General features: G+C 44.3%; 1 protein-coding gene across 2 annotated transcripts in view; it reads right to left on the bottom strand.

Annotated features, from left to right (window-relative positions):
• The window catches only part of LOC142804275 (uncharacterized), a 324814-nt gene that overhangs the window by 14676 nt on the left and 288554 nt on the right, over nt 1-21584 (bottom strand). For both annotated transcript variants that reach the window (XM_075891025.1, XM_075891026.1), the window contains one exon: nt 1356-1670. In XM_075891025.1, coding sequence (XP_075747140.1) covers nt 1356-1670 — 315 coding nt within the window. The remainder of the gene's footprint in view (nt 1-1355; nt 1671-21584) is intronic.

The following is a 21584-nucleotide window of genomic DNA, read 5'->3' as shown; positions in this document are numbered from 1 at the left end:
TACGAGAACTCAGACGTGGCAATTCGTGTGCTTGGTGAACCAATATGATAGCGTAATGTTTCCGGCACACTGCATTCGTTTTGGCCAAGCCGTTATGTAGTTGTTGCTTTAGCGAAAGAGCTACAGCATTGCGCTGGCGCGACCGCCTTCTACATTGCGCGAAAAGCATCCCAATACTCAATCAAATAAATTAGGCGGGCGTATCTATGGAATGAGCCTAGAAGCGTCATAAAGCGTGAGCAGATGTCGCCCTTTAGAACGAGTGCGAAACGGATAATAAACTTGGCAGACCCCGCCGGTAAACTGTTGCTGCTCCCCAGTCCACTTGTTTTTTTTTCTTGAAGTTGTGAATTGTAAAAAAAAGCACTAGTGCCATTAACATAGTGGCAATCGTTGCAGGCCGCAGTTGCTTGTGTTTAATAAATGTGCAATTTTTAGGAGCAGGTGTAGATCTTGTCTATGTTGTGTACACCACGAACATAACTTGAGTTGAACCTTAAGTTTGTATGCCAACTAAGTATTTAACACACAATCAACGTCATGTTGGTGTGGCGCAGTGGTTAGCGTCTTCGAATTGGAATCCGCAGGTTGCACGTTTGATCCTTCGTGGCGCTTTGTTTTTTTTTTTACGGGACGGGTGTTTTTTATACCGTTTTTATAGAATTCTTTTTTATTTTTTGTGGCAGCTCGTCACGGTGATTCTGACGTCATTTCGCGCTCAAGTGTTGCCGGCGCTGCAGCACCCACCATGCGCCATGCTGGGCGTTTCCCACCATTCACCCACTACATTGATCCACTATAATGGTGGGTGGTGGTTTCCACCATGCCCACCATTCATTTTTTTCCGATAGGGTACTGATGCACTCTTGGTTGTAGTTCCTTCGCCGCATGGTATAAAGCAACTGAATGAAGCAATAAAGCAAATAGGCCTTCTTTGTACGAAGCTCAAAACATTACAGGTTAAATAACTCTGGCGGCTCTCATACACGTATGGTGATTTTGAGACGTTAAACATCATATATGTATCAATCAATAAATTAATCAATTATTCAGATAATGAAACATTGCACTTGAAAAATTGCCGCCTTCTTGGCAATGTGATGAGCCGGCTAAGGTAAGGGATATTGCATTCACAGCTGTAAGAGTCTTCTTTTGAAGAGTTATTTTAAAAAGTTGAAATAGTGTGCAGTCAAATGCCTAAGTTAGCAGTTTCAAGAAACACACATAGCCACGTATACGCTGAGTAAGGCCCTAGACGCGCTCCGAATTGCGAAAGGCGAGGGCTGGCATAGCTTGATGCAGCAAGCGCGTGTTTAAAAGGACCCGAAAGGGGTGCACACACTGCTTGAACCTACCTGATCGAGGTCAGCTTTGCGGTCAGGCTCAGCCTGTGCTGTTCGGGCGAGTTGCTCGATGAGAACACTGTACGTCTTGGACCATTCGAGAGTGACAGCCTTGTGCAGTGGCGTCACCATGTCCATGTAGAAACGCGCCCCGTCCCCGATGCGCGCCTCTGCATCCTCTCCCTGGTGCAGACTCATCGAGTACAGGGCCCGGTTGGCCCCGATGCTTGCACACTGCTCATGCACGCTCTCCAGGTAGGCGGCCCACGTGCCACGAACTTCGGTTTCTAGCTCACTGCTGTCGTAGCTCAGCTGTCGCCGCTCGAACTGCGAGAAACAATGAACATTTCATAGAATGCGACAAGCCTTCTTTACTGCTGTACCTAGTTGACCCTCTTCTGTATACTTTCTGCAAGTTGGGACGTTGAACGAAGTCAATCGTACCCCACTCGCTAGTAGCTTCACACCAAAAAATAAAAGGCACGATAACAGCTGCATATATGAAGCTAATAATCCATGGTCTGTGTTTCTCACTCGGGATGAACACATCAACGAAAAATTACCTCTGCTTTTGATGCTTCTGACGAGGGTAGTATAATCACAGCGTGAAAGCTAACTATTCGGCAACTACAAGTCAAGGAGTAGCCTGTTTGCACTCCTAGGGACAGAATAAATTTGCTTTTTTTTTCTTTACTTGGTGCTTTCAATGCGCGGGCAAGTCATTCACCTCGATGAACATCACAGAATGTTGCATGTGTCCACAAGTATAATTTTTACTTGTTATTATAGGCTTTTTGACATCAAATTTGACCCTTGTCGTCTCACAGATACAAGTGGATGGGAGTAGAACCATATTCATAACGACAGGGCTGTTCAGTGGCCTTACTGAACAGCGACTCCATTACAATACATACCGTCACAGCTCTGCTATCTCTAGTCTTGCACCACTTGAGCAAGACTTATACACCAGAGCTCATCAGCACCGAGCTGCTCCAGGCCTTTTGAGGCACTGGAGTACTGTTAAGCTTTTCAAAGAACGGTTTTATTAGTGTTTGTACGCATTTATTTGAATTTGAATGAAATTGAATTCAATTTTATGTTTGGCCCCACATGAAGAATGCCGAGAATAGAAACTGCACTATAACAGCTTAAAGAATCCCACTACTTGAAAATAAATGAGTCATAGAGTAGCACGCAAGTAAGACCATAGCGGAGTAATACGCACAAATAGGACAATGTGTATGCAAAGAACTGCATACTCTAAATGTCAACGGAGTACAACAGTTATTACGAATTAAAAAACATACATCAGAAGCTGGAACAGACGATACAATCATGTGTCACAAGAATGTATAATTGATCAAAAATAAAGAAGCGTAAATTACATGCATGATACAATTAGTAGGTGACAAGCATGATGTAAAACTTTTTGCAGTCATATTTTATATTAACATAAAGGCTACTTAGATAATTGAACATTCTGGTAATATTCGGCCACCATACCTTGTGCGTGATAGAGGCAATAACGCTATCTTACGCCTGTAGGTTGGCCAAGTCAGTACAGTTTGTGGCTTAACTCTTTTTATCGGGCTAAATGTGTAATTGTGAACATTTTGAGCCTGGCTAATTTATGTTTTTGCTGTATCTTAAAAGCCTGCATTGATCAGGCTTTTTTCTTACAATATTTTCAAAAATCAATTCATCGAGTGAGCATTTTCAGTATTTGCGTTGTGCCACTTCACGCTATAAACCAAAAGTGAACAAAGGATGTAAACAAGAAATGAGAAATATTAAGTGTTGTTTTTAGTGAAATAGATAACTGTTGGTACAAATTATTCCAAGAACACTTGCCATTTTGATGCCAACTAATATACTTGCCTCTCCAATAACGTGTCATTAAAAATATGGCACCGACGTTTCATGTTATCCACCATCTGAATCAGGCTTTTAAAAAAAGCCAACAAGTCATTGAACCTGCTTGCATTTTGTTAGAAAAATAGGGGCTTTCGTTTTTATGGCAACAATAATAGTGCATTGAAACATGCCTACTCGTATACGCTCTCTATTATTTCTTTTTTTAATCAACTGGTTAGTATAACTATGTGCAAAAGTGTGCTTTTGTCACCAGCATAAATAACAAATTCTGCTGAAGGATATTTACAAGGTCACTAATTTGCAATTTAACCGTAAACAGACCTACAATACTGCCCTGAGGTATTCCGAGAGAGCTTGGTTCAGTCGACAAAGAAAAATTACTTATACAGACCTAATGTTTTTTTTTTTTTACAATCGGTAAGATTAAAACTATTCGCAGTTGATAATGATTCCCATGCACTGTAAAAATTTAATTTACGTAAAAGTAATAGTCTATTCAGAGAAGAATGAAAAACATAAAAATATCGAATACATCTTGGTTACAATCGATGGTATTCAAAACGAACTCTTACTGAGAAAATATATCAAGCTCAGTCGATCGGTCTTTACTGAAGCCGTATTGTCCGTCACGCCATATATTCGTTAGTAATTGTACCAGTTGGGTATGAAGAGTTTATTCCGAAAATTTAGAAAATACTTCCAAAATTGACGTGGAAATTGCATAGATTGCTAAACTATTTTTGTCTCCTGTTTTGCAGGAAATGCGCAATTTAACTGCCTGCATTATTGCAGGACAGAATATTTTGGCCAGACAGCCTAATGAATTCAGAAAGTGGTTGGGCAAAAATTTCAGCGACATATTTGATAGGCTTGAGTACAAGATTACAGCACTCCCCACATTCAGTATTTCTGAGCCGCACAAGTATTGTTTTATGTAGGTCGCTTTCACAAGTAGGCCTTATAAACGTAGTAATTGGAGATTTATTCGTAACGTTTAATGTTCCATCAACAGAAGTTTTCGGAAAGCCTCAGTTAGCTATATATATTTTTCTATGTAGTAGATAAGTGGCTGCCACTAATAACACAATCAATATGTCTTACTTCTGTAATTACGCTTTTTAGGATTGGTGCTCCAGTCAATTTATATTTCTCCAGTGAACGCAAAATTACCAGCCAACAGCATAAACGTGTTATGAGAGCAGCTTTGCCCATCCTTTTGTATGCCCTTATTTAGACGACTACAAAATACTTTGAGGTAACAAGTAGCTATGGGTCAAGAGAAACTAGAAATGCATTATATAATACATTCTTTCAAATAATTTGATCAACATGTCACTGTGATCGATGCCATTCTAATATTTTTTACATGGGCATTGGGTGATTCGAGAAAGGTGCAATCATATAAATCCATGAATTGTATGGATCTATTGTGAGCGATGTTTGGGTTGTTCGGGTTGTAAGAAAGTTGTTGCAGTATGCATTAATTTGTTCCTGACGAAGTCTAAGGGGTATTGGCCGTTATAGAATGCAATGTAATAGAAAGTCACTCTTTTTTCGTGCCTAATAACTAAATTATAAAAAAGTGACCCCTAGTATGGCGTGGAAAGATCTCAGCTTTCTTATCCTAAGAAGTAATGTTTTGGAAAGACGCTAATTATTGTAAATGAAATGGCAGAAACAATTCTTGACTCATATATGCTAATAAATCTAAACCTATCAAACAAACACTTCATATGTATAGAAGTCTCGTTACACAGCATGTCAGTATTATTATTGCCATTAAAAACAATGGCAAGGTTATTCAGCATAGCAGAGTGAAATAAATTCTCCAAAAGGCCATGCACATTGCACTACTATCAAATGGGAGCTGGTACATAGTCGAGATGGCGTAATTGCTTAGGACAGCTGTCAGCATTTACCAACCATGGTCTGAACAACATAACTTCGTTGAGAGTTAAAAATCGATGGTTTCTCTTACAAATATGCAAACACCACCATCACTACTGTGGCCATGATTAACACAGAAAACCTTATAACGTGGCATAGAAAATGGTTTAGCGTTCGTGTACGAAGTTTAAGTCAGCAAGATTAAGTTAAGTCTAAGTTAGGTTTAATCAGAAGATGAGAGGTGAAGTGTTGACAGGCGAAGAGGTGAAGTGTTGAGAGGTTAACAAAATATAACAGGGAATCGTACCAAGGAATGAATAGGATATGTTATTAGTAGTAAAGAACCTTTCCGGAAATCGCAGTGCCACGCCTTTCTTTGATGGACCGGCGCTGGGGAATCATGGGGCAGCGGAGCGCCGGCGGGCACAGCAGATGACGCTTTCTCGCTTTCGCCATTCAGGATACGAAAATAATGCTTTCGCATGCTTACATCGCGTTCCGTTTGCGGTTTTGGCTGGCGTAAGAAGCTGATATTACGAAGAAACGCGTCTGACCACTATTACTTTTCTTCACGCATACTAGACTCTGTTGTCCATCGCAAATACCCTTAGGCTTTGAGCTTGCTGAAAAAGAAATGTGGTGTACACATTTTCTCGGTTATTGGATGTGACAAGACTAGAAAGTCACCAGGCGTTTCGTTTATTGCTTACCTGCCATGGTGGTCTGTAGCGGCTAAGGCACTCGGCTGCCGACCCGCAGGTCCCAGGATGGAATGCCGGCCGCGGCAGCCGCATTTTTTCATAAAGGCGAAAATGCTTGATATCCATGTGCATACATTTAGGTGCACGTTAAAGAACTCTAGGTGGTCGCCATTCCCGGAGCCCTTCATGACGGCGTCTCATAATCATATGGACGTTTTGGAACGTTAAACGCCAACAATTATATTATTATATTCGTTCATTGCTACGTGCGACTCCATGGCTTTGATTTTAGTGATGCTGCAGCTAAATTGGACCTTTGTTAAGATGCCTGTGTCCTCAGTGTAATTATGGGGCAGGGATTTCACACCTGCAGCTTACCAGGTAATTAACTACGCGAATTTATTACGGTGAGGGCTTTAGATACCTCGTTAAAACCTCACAGGGCCCCCTATCCATCCACCTAAGACGAATCGATGATGAAAGCCACCTTTTTTTCCCCTGTTGATGTACTGATCCTACCCCGCCAGTCTATGACTGTCAGCAGGACTTTGCCGGGCATGCAAAGCCGTCTTGTATCGCGGCTGTGGGAGAGCACTTGTGTACTTGTGTACCTCGGGTGTGGACAAGTGCTGGTGTGGCTTGAAGGAGGCCAGTACACCATTTGCAGCCCCCGGCCCTCACCATTCACAACACACTTTGAAAACATGCTGCACCTAACGAGGTTTGCACTGCCTCCAAAACCGAAGGCAACTAGTGCAAAACTTAATTTGCGTTGCCTCCATGATCAGACCACATTTGACCAAGCTCGGATGTCAAGCGATGACGTGATAACGTGAAGTCACGCGACGTTTTGATAACGTCAAAGTTTTAGGCAATGTCTGACGTCAAATGTGTTGTCGTCATCATGTGATCATTTTTTGATCACTTGACGCTGCCGACGTGGGACGCAAACGGTCAAGCTTCATGTTTGATCAGGCCTCTAAGGTTTTCAGCTAAAAACTAAAACAGACCGGCGGTGGCTTTGGCGTCCCACGGAAGCGACTTCAACAAGAGTGATGCAAAAATCTTCGCGTGTTGGCGTCGCCACACGACGTAATCATGCCATCACGGGTCAGCAGAATGTCTATCATGATGCTCGCGCGATCACGTTATCACACGATATCGTCGCATTGCACTGCTCTGTGATTGGCCTACCAATCACGAAGGCCGAGCAGAACCAGGTGAGGTGCTGAAAGTTTGGAATGCCTCAGATCCACTTGTTATTGACCATAAACCTAGAGGCCTCAACTATTTGGCTTTGCGCATCTCCTTTTTTCTGTTTCCCAGTGTTAAGACAAATAATGCTAGTTCTAGATTCAATACTATCAATAAAAGCTACACTCGCCGTCTGTATCTTTCATATTGTCAGTTGACGCAAGTGCTGCTGCGGCCTAATATACCTTTCCCACACTGAATAAGGCTTTCACCAGTCACCTTAAAGCTATTCTCACCATTAACAGCCTTTTGCAACAATACTTACCAAAGTTTTATGGCTTAACCGTGCTGTGCTCAGATAGTGAGTGCTTATTAGCACAATAAGAATGTTCATGCTGCGGAAAGTTTTCCTTTTGAATACGCATGTAACGAGTCCATGGCCCTCTTGGCAAAGGTGACAAGAAAGGTTGTCTGTATTCGGCAGCTTGGGTAGGCTACTATTCAAATGACAAATTACTAAAATAGCATAATCATAAACTGTATTTAAACAATGATCCTGGGAGCTCAAACAGTAAAACAGAATATTGTCTAAAGTATGCAGAGCGTATCTTACGCTGTTTGGAAACAAATACTGCATGTGAAGTATCCACTCTACGAACGCGCTCTTAGCTGGTTTTTACTACCATGAGTGTCTAAAAAGCTAAGTTATTCACACTCAGCATTCGAATCAGGCAAACAAAATTCTAATCTACACAGCATAGTGGAGCTTGAATCTATCTATAAGGGGGGGATTTTGACATTGATCATCATTCGCGAAGTGCACGGTGTTACACTGCGTATCACGCGGAAGAATACCACGGGTGATAGTGCCCGACATGAAGTACTAATATCGAAACTGAACGGTCATGCCGACAATAAAACAAACGAAGAAAGCGTCCGATACGGGAAAATGTGATCTACGAAGCATGGGGGACTCGCCGCTAAAGCCGAGAAAAGTTTCCAATTCAATGGGCCTTTTCACGGGTGCGTGAACATTTTTCCGGTTCACTAGTGTTTGCTGGCTCTATGTAGGTCTGGGTTGTGCCTGTTTTGTGAGTGCAGATTGAAGCAGGCTAATTACGCGCAATATTTCGGCAACTATGCATTCGTGTGCCCGGGCACTGGGGTGAGCCAACGATTTCGCGAGCAGACGGCCTTCCGCAGACAAGCTGGCTTCCCATAGTGCTTTGCAGCCGCCGTAGGGGGCACGTGCCGATTTCCGGAGGGGGAAGGGAATTGGAATGTAAATGTGAATAAAGAAAACGGGACGAAAGGAAAACTTACTGGGCGCAAGGACGAGTCCTGTGACCTTCAAATACCACGTAGGATGCTCTACCAACTGAGCTACTACGGCAGAAATCTCCCCAACTATTGTATGGGGTACACACGCGCCTTAAACGTGGGAGTGTCAGTCAGCACCGTCGGTACTCACTAAGGCAAATTGCCCGAAAAAGCAGTAACGGAGCCCAATAGGCGCACACGATGAACGAATAGACCGTTGAGAAGCAACCACAGAAGGAAGCCTGCCGCGCGAAACCACTTAGTCTCCAAACACGCTCCAAAGGGATGAACCACTCGGGGATTGCAGGCAGCGCGCAAAGCGTTGCCAAGTTGACCAGCCCTCCTTCTCTTTCTCTTCTGGCTCTGTCTTTACCCGTATTTTGCCGGTGACGGTTCACGTTGCGTCGCGCTCGGAGAGCTCGACCACGGCCACCTGGTTTCGACGATCTAACAATTACGACGTGGTGCTTGTGTGTACGCTTGGATGAGCGTGGGCTGCTGCTTTTGAGTTTCGGTGCACCCATGAAGTCTGGAGCAAGTCTCGACACGTCCCCACGCCGCCATGTATAATTGTGGCTTTAAGATAGTCACGACCAACACATGACAGCAACAGTTGGGAAGGCCAATATGGCGGCCGAGAAGGCAACAGGCCTATCGGATATAAACTTCAGTCCGGCTCAGGGTAGAAAACAGCGCTGCATTAAACGCAAGTAGGTCACCATTCTTCATTTTACTTTACTTGTCGCGTGTACGATACGGACTGCGCTTGCCGGCAGCGGGCTCGGTCGTATTGTATATCGCTCGCACGAATTGCATTGCGAAGGTCAGCTTCCGCGGCTGCAGTTCGCCTGTGCTTTGCGACCGCCTAGAAATTGGCCGACGTTGCCGTCGGCCTCCCGTACGCTCGCTCATCGAGTGCTCGCCTGTCTTCGCCGCCATGATGAGCTCCGGGCTGACGATATTGGGCTGAAACCTCGTCGCTGTGTTTGGAGTCGTCGAAAACACGTTGCGGGGTTTTTTTAAGATCTTGGTTGTAGTATGTCGAGCACTGTAAGTGCACCAGCACGGGCTAGCGAGGCTTTCGCTAGCGTCAGAACTCACTGAAGATTGGTCGCCATTACAGTTGGCTTTCCCGTCAGTTGGTCGCTAGCAGCTTGGTGCCATCTATTGGACGTGGTGGCGGACTCGCGTTTGCGCGCTGCACTTACTCGAGTTTGTATAAAAGGGCCACATCACTGTCGATTTCTTCGGCGCTAGCTCCAAACCAGCTCGGCGCTGTTCGTGGTGGCGGCCAAGCGTACGCTAGCTCTCCTGTTCGATGTTCGCTGGCGGCAGACACTCCGCGTGCAGCGCCGTCTCGGATCTCGCAATCGCTTGTTCGAGCTGAACGACGTCGCTCGCTTAGGACTCGCCCACTTGTTAGCGGCACAGTGGTTCGCGGAGTTGTGGCAGCGGCCGCCGCTCCTAAGCTGTTGCACTACGGGGATCGAAATGAGTCTGACGATGTGTGACATCACGGAGAATTATTAGCATGTCACATCTCACGCTTGTTTTCATTTTACCTTGCCCGTATTTCTCATACTCGTTTCTACTCATCCTCTGTCCCATGTGACTCACTATTTTACATACCTACTGCGCAGCCGCGGGCACACGCCGTGCTGAAGGCTGTGTGCACTGGCGTCTGCTATGTCTGTCATCCATCTCTTTCATCAGGGCAACTTCGGAAGACTTGGCGAGATATGAAGGTAAAGTTGTGTGTGATATGTTAACGCTTGTTTTTATAAAAACGTGCACGTACTTGTCATATGCATGCATCTTCATCTTCAATCACGTGTGTCTAACAATTTTTACTATGTTATTGTACGTGCGGCCGTGGGAACACAACAGGCAGAAGGCTGCGTGCGCTGGCGTCTGCAATGCCTGTCATCTATCGCCTATCGCTCCCGTCGGAGGAGCTCCCCATGGAGTGTACAAGATTTGACAACGAGACTGGACTTGTACTCTTCACCATGAATTCACTTAAAAGAATGAAGAAACTTCACATGTATGTAGAAAAATAAAAGATTTCAATGTCTCACTTTTGTCTTTCGTTGTTGCCGTGACTGTGAAAGCAGGAACACATAGGTGGCTAAGTAATTTTACGCGTGTTTTTTTTCGCGCAATTTGTTGCTCACTGCGCAGAAAAACAGGTGAAAAAAGTATTAGGCCAGGCCGAAAATAATAAAAAAACAATGTTTGAACTGGGGACAAAAAGTTCATCTGATCGGAGTACTTGAGTGGATCAACCGTTCGTCCGGCAAAGTGCAACTGTGAGGACTAACGGTTGCCTGGTAAGGTGTAAATGTGGGGATTAACAGTAGCTCTATAAGGTGCAAATGAGAGGAATATTAGTTAGTTCTTTCAGGTGAATTGTGGGACTAACGGTTACTCACTAAGGTGTAATTGTGAGGACTAAATTTTGGTCTTTTGAGCTCGTCTGTGAGGTATAACTGTTAGAATCGGTACCTTTAGTCCTTAAAGAGATTATGGTTGTGGCAGACCCTTTAGCATCCAAAAGGACGAACACTACACACCCTTTTAACACCCTTTTGCCTTACAGTGTAGCATTGACAGCGAGTGCAGTACACTCCTTTCGTGTCTGCTTGGCGTCACATGGTACGCGATCTTACCACGAGCTTGCAGGTGACCACTGATGCCTCCTTTACTGCCTGAAGGCACCGAGTCTACCAGAACTAGATCCTCGCTATGAATGAAGGAAAGAAGTGTTCAATTAGGGCTCATTTTTATTTTCCAGAGACAATATTGATGAGATATAACAGAGAATTATGCCAAGAAAATTATAGGGGATGCTAATATAAGTGAATGTATTTGTAAGGAAAAGCACTGAACAAAAATATAACTTGTGGATGTCGATACGAATGAGAATTTGTGAAAAAAAACACTAATATGAAGAGCAGTGCACGGAGAGGCGCAAAATTTTGCGCTTGTCAAAGCTCTTTCTTTTGTTGGTATATTTTTGCGCAATTTCAAATTCGTAATGCAATAGCTCGCCCTAAGCTCGGTTCTTTTAAGATGAGTGCAAGGACCGAACCTGCGAGCTCTGAATAACGCATCTGATTCTCTATCAATTGAGTTACCATGATGGTTATTTCTACGTCCAGTATATGGGATATATACAGGGTGTCCCACAGCAGTATAGTCGACTAAGGTTGTACGGTGGGCTTGTTGGTTATTCATGTTGTTCGAAGTATAGCACATCCAGGACGGGACAGAGAAGAAGACACAGAACACATACACGGCGCTAACTTTCAACAATGCGGTCTAATCCGAGAAACAGCAATACTTATACCCAAACAAGGCGCGTCACAACCACGTGCTAGAACCAGAAAACTATGATCTACTGCAACTCATGTGACATCCAAATAATGCAATTATTTTGATGATAATGAAATCAATGGCTTGCTTATACATTTGTACCCGCACTTAGCAATGAATTTTGCTTCTGTGATGAGCCCTGTCATTTGGTTAGTGCTTTTTCCAATTATGCTGGTGCGAATAAAGAGGGGTTGGCATCCGCATTCCTTGCAGTGAATTGCGAGAAAACCCTAAGACTGTGCCTTGGCCACGTTGTTCTTGTGTTCATTCAGCCTATAATTGCTGCATCTACCAGTTTCGCCTATATAGCATGCATCACACGTTAATGGAGTCCGGTAGATGACTCCTGTGATGCACGCAACAAACCTAATACGGTGGATCTTTTCGCACAGACCTTTCTCTGGGCGCTCCGGTTTCGTCTTTCGGCAAATACTGTTTAGCTTGATAGGTGCCGAGAAAACTACCCGCAAGTTGTAATCTTCTGCTAATTTTTTCAGGTTATGTGAAACACCATGAATATATAGGATCACAGCTAATCCTTTCCTTGCAGGCGTAGCACGCGGTTCCGTGGCTCCGTCGGAGGGGATTTTCCTCAGAAGGCTTTCCGCGACAGAAGTCAGGACGTGTTGTGGGTACCCCAAGTCAGCTAAACGTTTTGTTTGCTCTCTCATCATTAAAGGCAAACAATTCCGGCAGGATTTCTTCAAAGTCGGCGCACTCCAAGCTTGACGAGCTTGGAGTGCGCCGAGTTTTATGGCAGTATAGGTTTGTTAGCACGAGGGTGATAATACCACCAAGTCACAGTCCTGCCAGCAAACAATGCCAGCAGGACTTCTTCAAAGTGTTAGTAAGGCACATCTTAACAATCCCTCGCTTGACGAGCTTGGAGTGCGCCGAGTTTTATGGCAGTATACGTTTGTTAGCATGAGGGTGATAATACCACCAAGTCTGATCGTCATTGAAAACAAATCCTACATCTATAAACCGCATCACATTGTCACAAGGCATTTAAAAAGACACTTCGAGGGGTTCAAGGCTTTTTTTGAACAGCGACTTGGATGCTGGAACACACTTCCTCAAGCTATTCGGTTGAGCTGTCAACAAATAAAACAAAATCGTCTACAAAACGAAAAATTTTAAGTACATTTGACCCTTGTAGTACATCGTTGAGGTCTCTGTCTAACTTAGCCTAATAGATGTATCAATGATAGGCTGAATGAACACAAGAACAACGTGACCAAAGCACAGCTTGAGGGTTTTCTTGCCATGCACTGCAAAGAATGCGGGTGCCAACCCCTCTTTGATCACACCAGCATAATCGGAAGAAGCACTAACCAAATGACAAGGCTCATCATAGAAGCGGAATTCATTGCTAAGTTTGGGGACGCGTGTATAAGCAAGCCATCGATATCATTATCTTTGAAAGAATCGCATTATTTGGATGTCACTTGTGTTGCAGTAGATCGCAGTTTTCTAGCTCTAGCACGTGGTAGTGACGCACCATGTTTGGGTATAAGTATTGCTGTTCCTCAGATTAGACCGCATTGTTGAAAGTTAAAGCCGTGTATGTGTTCTGTGTCTTCTTCTCTGTCCCGTCGTGGAAGCGCTATACCTCGAACAACATGAGTCCCACAGAACTTCAGCCAAGAATTTGAAAATGAAAGACACTTAAGCGGCGAATTGAACCAATAGCGTACTACATGCACTAGCCTGGAGGCGCTCTGGCGTTTTCCTATTTATCCCCATACTGGTTAGTTATATTTATTAATGTCCTATTTTTTAAATTATGAGCTGCAGAAGCCTAAAATATGAACACTGAGATGTAGAGCACTTTCAGAAACCACCGTCTAAATTGTTTCGTGCACAAAAAGTTATTATTTGTTATTTTTTTTGCGTTGGAAAGAAAGCCTATAGCATCACTATAGTACTGCGCTCACGGTCCGTCACACGGCTTCTTTACACATCTCGCGGGCTTTCTTTACAACATGAAAAAAATAAAAGCGCGAGGCGTATTGTACAGGATACATTAGAGTCAGTAGCTTCCGAAAAGGCTCTACATATCAATGTTCATAATTTGGATTTCTGCAGCCCATAACGAAAATTTAGGTAATTAAGAATGATATAGTTATTAGGGCGATAAATCAAAAATAGCTTGAGTACCTACAGGCCTCCTAAGTGTCTTTCACTTTGAAAATTCTTGGCTCAAGTTATGTGGTACATCCTGTACGTACATTAAATGTGGGAGCGTCGGTCAGCGCCGTAAGCAGCCATGGGGGCGAGAGTGGAAAACTTTGTGTGTTAGATGTTGTCAGTAAGGCGCCCAACAAAAAGAACTAGACCTTATATGCACAGGTATTTTCCGCAGTTTTTCAAGAGTTTAGAAGTGATGACCAGGATTGCCAATTCCCACAATGTCACTTGAAGCTGGCGTTCTCTCTTAGATTACCAGTGCATCAGAGACCAGGGCATCGTTGCCGGCGGCCGCCTGCAACGATGCCCTGGTCTGCCAAGGTCTGCCACTGCTTCGAGCTAAGATCCGCAAACTGTGAATCATCACCACTGTCTGTCTGTCTGTCTGTCTGTCTGTCTGTCTGTCTGTCTGTCTGTGTCTATCTGTGGCTGTCTGTGTCTGTCCGTGTCTGTCCGTGTCTGTCTGCCTGTGTCTGTCTGTCTGTGTCTGTCTGTCTGTGTCTGTCTGTCTGTGTCTGTCTGTCTGTCTGTCTGTCTGTCTGTCTGTCTGTCTGTCTGTCTGTCTGTCTGTCTGTCTGTCTGTCTGTCTGTCCATCTGTGTGTATTTTCACTCTTAACTGCATCGGGTATTTGAAACGGCCAGCCCATCCTCAGCGCCCACTTTTGATGCTCAAGATTCAGCGTTTATACTTGTGCAATTGTCGATTAAAAAACAATTATTGCGCGTGTCTGGTGCACCATAACAACGCGTATATGTTCTGCATGTGCGCCTTTTTCTATAAAAGGCGTACATAAGTACTTTTAAGGACCGTAGCGCTTATCACGCTGCGCCGACCATCCAACGCTTGCACGGAAAGCCGAGTATTTCCAACACTTTTCTAAAACGAGACGGTGGTGGCACCTACCCGTCGCCTTGCGTCTACACCTTGTCACCTCTGAGGCTCGCGTGCACACCCGTCTCAGAGCCACGCACTTTGTTTTTGAAAAAAAAAAACTGCCAGATGGCGGTCATGTCTCACGTATGACGTGACTTGATGCGCTCATTAGCCTCCGCTGCACGCTCGAGGCACTCTAACGCAGCGTCTCCAGGACACCATTCACTGATTTTCTTGAGCAGAACATCAAATAAATGTTTTGTTCACTCTCTCCACACACAAGACTATCGTCTTTTGATGACATTTGCAGATTTATTGCAGATACGGGGCCAATTTTTTACTACCAGTTTTATGCCAGGGTCAAACACGACTTTACTGCCGTATTTCTGTCACCGATGTGACATTGTCAATAAAATTTACTTGAACAGAATATCAGAAATTGAAGCACAAAAAAACAATTTGCAATCTTGGAGACCTTGGATTTGAACCCACGACCTCTTGAGTCACGGCGATAGCAAGCTCGTGCTTAATTAAGTGAGCCACCAGAGCATTTGCGAATTACTATTTGGACACGCCTTATCAATCTCACACTCCTTCGCTCGATTTTCGCTCTCTTTGTTTGTCGGGGTGTGGCCACCACCTAAGAGCGGAAAAAAGAACTGCTTCTTTATAACACTAACAACGGGAGAAAACACTGCGCTAGTCAGCCTTTCGGCGCCTCCATGGCAGCTTAAAGTGTTGCTTGATCGAGTTGGTTCATGATTAGCATAAATTTACCAGCGCAAAAAAACAGGACATTCAGAGAAGAAACAAATAAAGCACTGAACTCACAACTTACCTATTATTTCAGGATTAAAAATGGTAATAGCGCACTAAAACCGAGGACACCAAGAAGGAACACACATAGCGCTATGTATGTGTTAGTGTGTGTGTTTGTGTCATCTTTGTGTCCTCGATTTTAGTGCGCTATTGCCATTCTTAGTCATAAAATACTGACGTGCCCAGAAGTCCAACTTGGTTATTATTTCGAACGCAGGGTTTTCGTAGGCACGCGTTGAAACAACAAAACGAAATCAAAAGGAAAAAGAAGAGATCAACACCACGCAACTGCTGCTTGCCAAAAGTGTAAAGCATGGATTAAAACTATTAAAAAGGCATGCGCAGATGGTAGCTTATTTGATATTAGAGGCGAAGCTTCTCTTAGTCTAACCTTGGCCTGCGTGTCGCGTAACCGAGAGAAGAAGAGATGAGTTATCAATGGAAGAAGAGAGGAGAAAAAAAAAAGGAAGGCAGTATCTCTCGAACAGTATAACTGATGGCGCTTTCTATTGAAGTCCATACAGACTGCAGTTGAGTTAGGATATTTTAGATAGCACTGTACCGCTTCTCTGCGATTGGCTGCTGCGCGGGTTGTGCCTGGGTGCGTGAGGAAGGAGCGCCTCCCTCAGTATTCTGGATAGTCGGCGTACGTGGCGAATCGTTGGTGGGGCATGCACGAAGCAGAGTGGCGGGCACGTTGAAGACGCTTGCACACGGCTTTCTCGGCTCACGTCTGGTCGCTGTGACACGCGCGTCGTCTGCATTCTTGAACGTGATCGGACACATAGATTCATGCACGGACGGAGGGATACACGCATGGACGGACAGACAGAGAGACAAAGACGGAAGGGCAGACGTATGGACGCTCAGACGAGACAGACGGAAGGGCGGACACATGGACGGATGCATGGATGGACAAACGAGTGAAGGTACGGATGGACGCAAGGACGGATGAATGAACGCACAAACGGAGACATGGATGGACGCACGCACAGACGCACGGTCACACAGAAGCACGGTTGAATGTACGAATGCTTTGCCTCACTTATCATCATTCACTCCGTGAATATGCTTTAATTTTAGAGGGAAATGGAAGGCCTGCTTACGTATTTGTCACCCAGCCACTGAATTAAGGCTGCCTTGACATCTTTCTAAAAATTTGTTTGCCATGCCTGGCTAGGACAGTGCCGCCCTCAGAATGCCGGGAGCAGCTGCAGTTTCGGCAGTGAATCAATAAATGACGGCAGGGGACAAAATAAACCTGATCACAAGTATTTGTAATAAAGAACTTCAGATCGATTTGCACTCCATACAGAAGGCCCACCGCGTGGGCCGGTATACTTAAAGTGGGAAAAGACCTATTGTTGTCCATTTCTCTTCATACAAAGAAAAAGAAAGCGTACTAACAAAGGCAAAAAAGTTTAAGGGCTCGCCTTACAGCGTCGATCAAGACTATTCTCCCGAGACCCGGGACATACGTAAGCGATTGTGGGAATTCGCGAAAGCGAAACAGACCGATAAAGAAGAAGTAAAGCTTAAGAGTGACCGGGTTGTCATCCACGGCCAAGCATTCGTTTGAGATAAGGAAAAAGCAGAAGTTGTGAAAGTGCGCAAACAGTGACAAGTTGTTGTCAAAAGCAATGCCCGTCGCGACCTTGTCGCAATTGTAATCAATTGTAGGAGCCTGGTAAATAAAGTCGAAGAATTTGCCGGATTAATCCATTCTTTCAAAGCTGACATCGTATTTGGCACAGAGTCTTGGTTGAACCCGTCTATTCGTGATAGTCAAGTCTTCCCAGATGATTTTATAGCTTATCGGAAGGACAGGCCTAGCTTAGGCGGGGGAGTCTTTGTACTCGTTCACTGCTCACTGCATTCATCAGCGCTTGATATTGGCCATGAGAAATTGGAATCAGTTTGGTGCTCCGTCAGATTAGAAGATAATTCTTCTTCTGCCGCCGGGGCGTTTTATCGACCACCTGCCTCCGACAGTAGTTCATTACAACTTTTACATGAAACTATTTCCGATATTTCTGGCGAAATCTTTCTTCTTGCTGGAGACTTTAATTTACCAGATCTGCTTTGGAATGACAGCACATGCACGTGCAAAACTGGTAGCCGCGTTAACAGCGAGATGAAGAAAATTGTTAATGTTTTTTGGGCTCTACCAGTATGTGCATCAGCCAACCCGATATGGCAACATTCTAGACTTGATGTTTTGTAATGTCCCCACTATTGTAACTTCTGTGGATAACGTTACGAGTATAAGTGATCACACCGCAGTCGTCACGGGTATTAGATTTGAAAAGAACAAGCCAAAGAAGCAACCTACAAGGAAGGTATTTCTTTTTGGTAAAGGTGACTACTCAGCGATGTCACATGCGCTTTCAAATCATCTGCCTGTTTTCGAATGCCTTGCCGAATATTCTACCACACAAGAATTGTGGTGTGCTTTTAAAAGTAAAGTAATGGAACTCATAGATATTTACATACCAAGTGTGCATTCTCGTGGAATGAATAGCCGCAAGAAGCCTTGGGTTACCTCACAGTTATTAAAAATAATTAAAAACAGGCAGCGAGTATACCGTAGCTTCAAAAAAATGAAGGCAAAAAAAACACTTCGACAGGTTAAGCACCCTAATGCGTGAATACAAAGTTATGGCAAAAAACGCGAAGGCGGGCTACATAAATAGGCTAAACGAAGAAATGAAAACAAATCCCAAAATGTTCTGGCGGTACTTAAAACGTTGCGGGTCGGATGCTACCGGTATTAATGAAATCCAATATAATAATGAAGTGTTTTCGGAAGATATAAACAAGGCGAACTGCCTTAATGCATATTTTCGCTCTGTATTTTCGCCAAAGACTGATGAATACTGTGATATCCCATGTGTATATCCCGTACCCTTAATGCAGCCTATTGAGCTTAGCGTGGACGGCATTCAAGCCTTTCTCAGTAATCTCGATGAAACAAAAGCGAATAGTCCTGACGGCATTCCTTTGCGTGTTTACAAACTTTGTGCTTCTCCTGTTTCCATGTATCTTCATTTAATTTACTCGAAGTCTTTATCTACTGGTGTCTTACCAGATGACTGGAAGATGGCCCACGTTGTGCCGATCCACAAAGGTGGACCCAAAAAGGAAGCTGTCAACTATAGACCAATTTCATTAACATCAATTGCCTGCAAAGTACTTGAGCACATCTTGTACAAGGAAATAATGCGACATATAACGCACCACAAATTGTTAATAGAAAATCAGCATGTGTTCCGTAAAGGACTATCTTGTACCACGCAGCTGGTTGAATTTTATCATGATTTATCCTCTAGTATTGACGAAAATGGGCAAATTGACTGTATTTTTCTTGATTTCCAAAAAGCTTTTGATTCGGTTTCGCATGCGTTCTTTTTGCAAAAACTTAAGATATTTAATTTAGACCTAAATGTGATAATCTGGATAGAAAATTATTTAAAGTATCGTCGTCAATGTGTTGTTTTGAATGGAAAAGCATCCAGTTATGTTGACGTGACATCAGGTGTGCCACGGGGCTCCGTTTTGGGTCCTTTGTTGTTTTTAATTTATATCATTGATATTTCGGTTGGTATCTCATCGTCTATCCGGCTTTTCGCCGATGACTGTATAGTCTACCGGGAAATTAAGAGTGAGCAGGATTCTTCCCAACTTCAAAATGACTTGGTGCGTATCCATGACTGGTGTACAACGTGGAAAATGTCTAAATTTTAATAAGTGCATTAACCTTTGTTTTTCAAAGAAGACAAAGAAGATTGAATTTAGATATTGTATAAAGGGTGTGCCAGTTACCACGAAGACAACTAACAAATACCTGGGTGTGTTCTTTTCTTCTGACTGTTCATGGAATGTACATGTTGATTATGTTGTCGCGAAAGCTGCGAGGGTGTTAAATTTTATTCAGCGTAACTTACGATGTTCGCATCAGCGACTTAAAGAATGTGAGTATTGGACGTGTGTACCAGTCTTAGAGTACGCCTGCGCTGTGTGGGATCCGGCGCAGGTATATCTTAGTGATAAGCTAGAAAAAATACAGAACAGGGCGGCAAGGTTCGTCCTGGGACGGTATCAATGGCGGGAAAGCTCTACCGCTGTGAAACAAGAATTGAATTGGGAGCTGCTTTCATCGCGTAGAAGAAAATTGCGATTAAAACTTTTATATCTAATATTTATTAATAAAACTGGAATCAATAAGGATATGTATATACAGACGCCGTATTATTTGTCGAATCGAATTGATCATCCTTTTAAGCGGAGGGTATACCGTCCCAGGACTGGAATTTTTGCAAATTCTTTTTTTTTGTCAGAACAATACATGAGTGGAATGGGCTCACAAGTGTACAAGTGTCTGCTGTAAATGAAAATTTGTTTCTTTCGAATCTGTAACCCCCCTGCTATAACGCCTTTGGGCGCTGCAGGTATACTTCGAATAAAGAATAAAGAACCGGCAGTGGCCTTAAACGGGCAGGAGTGTGAACGTGCAAGGCACGGTTACACAGTCATGCTTAAGCCCTTGATGTTGTTCACCGAGAAATGGTGGCATGGTGTGAAACACTTTGCATCATCAAGGTAGGGCTTCTCCTGAGCTAAGCCCTCAGGGGAGGTCGAGTCAGGCTGGTAGGTAGCACATGGAATGCAACCGAAAGCAGCTATGAGGTTGGAGTTTCATTCTGCCTAGGACTGCTGCTTAGCCGCTTCATACTGGTGCTAAGCCTCTGAACTTCCCCGAAGGCGATCTATAGCTACAGTTTATTTGTGAGGCCTCGCGCAGGCCTCACGTTCTGCTACCGCATTGAAAGTTGCCACCCAGCCATCGGCGTCGTCCTGGAACCCGTGAAACTCTAGTTGTTCACAGATGGCTGGTGATGGTGGGGTGGCAGGTAGCAACGTAGATATCACCGACGCAAAGGAGCCCAGCTGGTGTGAAGGCTGGATGCAAGAAGACCGAAGCTCTTTGCGTTGGTCGAGTGGGCCTGCCTCAATATTGTGCGAGGCGGCTACATCCAACACTGCATTATTGGCACGCAATGCTGGCAACAAGTTAAGAGCTCACTTGGAGATTGATGCTGTCAGTTCGTTAGTCTCATCGCGGAGTAGTGCGATGGTACGCCGCTGGTCCCCTGTGCTGTCGGATGTGAAGCCACAATAGTCAGTGATCGCCGTCTTCGAGTAAGTAGCGATCGCAGCACTTAAGCCAGCGAGATCGAAGAGCAGGGAGGTCTGGCGCTCCGTGTTGGCGTTCCGTGTTGTGCAACGGAAATGTACGTGATGGAAAGTGTGAGCGGCATTGCCAGAATACAGGATTTCGTGCGGATCCCTGCCATGAAGCAGTGGCAGGCTGTCCATCAGGTCATGCACTAGAACCAAAGGGTGAGGCATGGACGCCACGCACTAGCGGTCTGAGGAGCAGATAAGCGGTAGTCAGGAACCCATGGCTAAAGAAGCATGAGCGGCGTTCCTCGAAGGAGAAGTCCACGCTGTCTGCGACCCACGAAAATATAATGTTACCAGAAGGTTATTTATTTATTACGAGTACTGCGTGAGCAAAATGGCACCACTTCAACAGCAACCAGCAGTCGTCGTCGTCTTCATATTTCATGCAACAAGGCTGCGGTAGCTGTTCTGTATTATAAGCTTCCGCCGGCAGAGACACTGTACCGGTGCTTGGTCTACACGCATGCGGTGGAACGGTGGAAGGAAAGTAATAAGGCTTGAATCGAGCTATGTGCCCAATGTCATTCAAAGCTGACAATGACGTGGTTGGATCGGCTGAAACGATCGTATATGTATCTTCAGTCACCTGGGGGACGACATGGCATAGTCCAGTATAGCACAAGAGAAGTTTTTCAGAAAGACCTACACGCAGAGTGCAAGGCCAGATAAGAACATTGGAATCAAGCGAAAACTTCACGTTTCAATTATGAGAATTGTATAGCTGTCTTTGGTGCTTTTTTAGATGTTTAGAATGTTGCGAG

The sequence above is a fragment of the Rhipicephalus microplus genome, chromosome 3, assembly GCF_043290135.1.
Source record: "Rhipicephalus microplus isolate Deutch F79 chromosome 3, USDA_Rmic, whole genome shotgun sequence".
Taxonomy (NCBI): Eukaryota; Metazoa; Arthropoda; class Arachnida; order Ixodida; family Ixodidae; genus Rhipicephalus; species Rhipicephalus microplus.
This window is presented reverse-complemented; position numbering and strand designations above follow the sequence as displayed.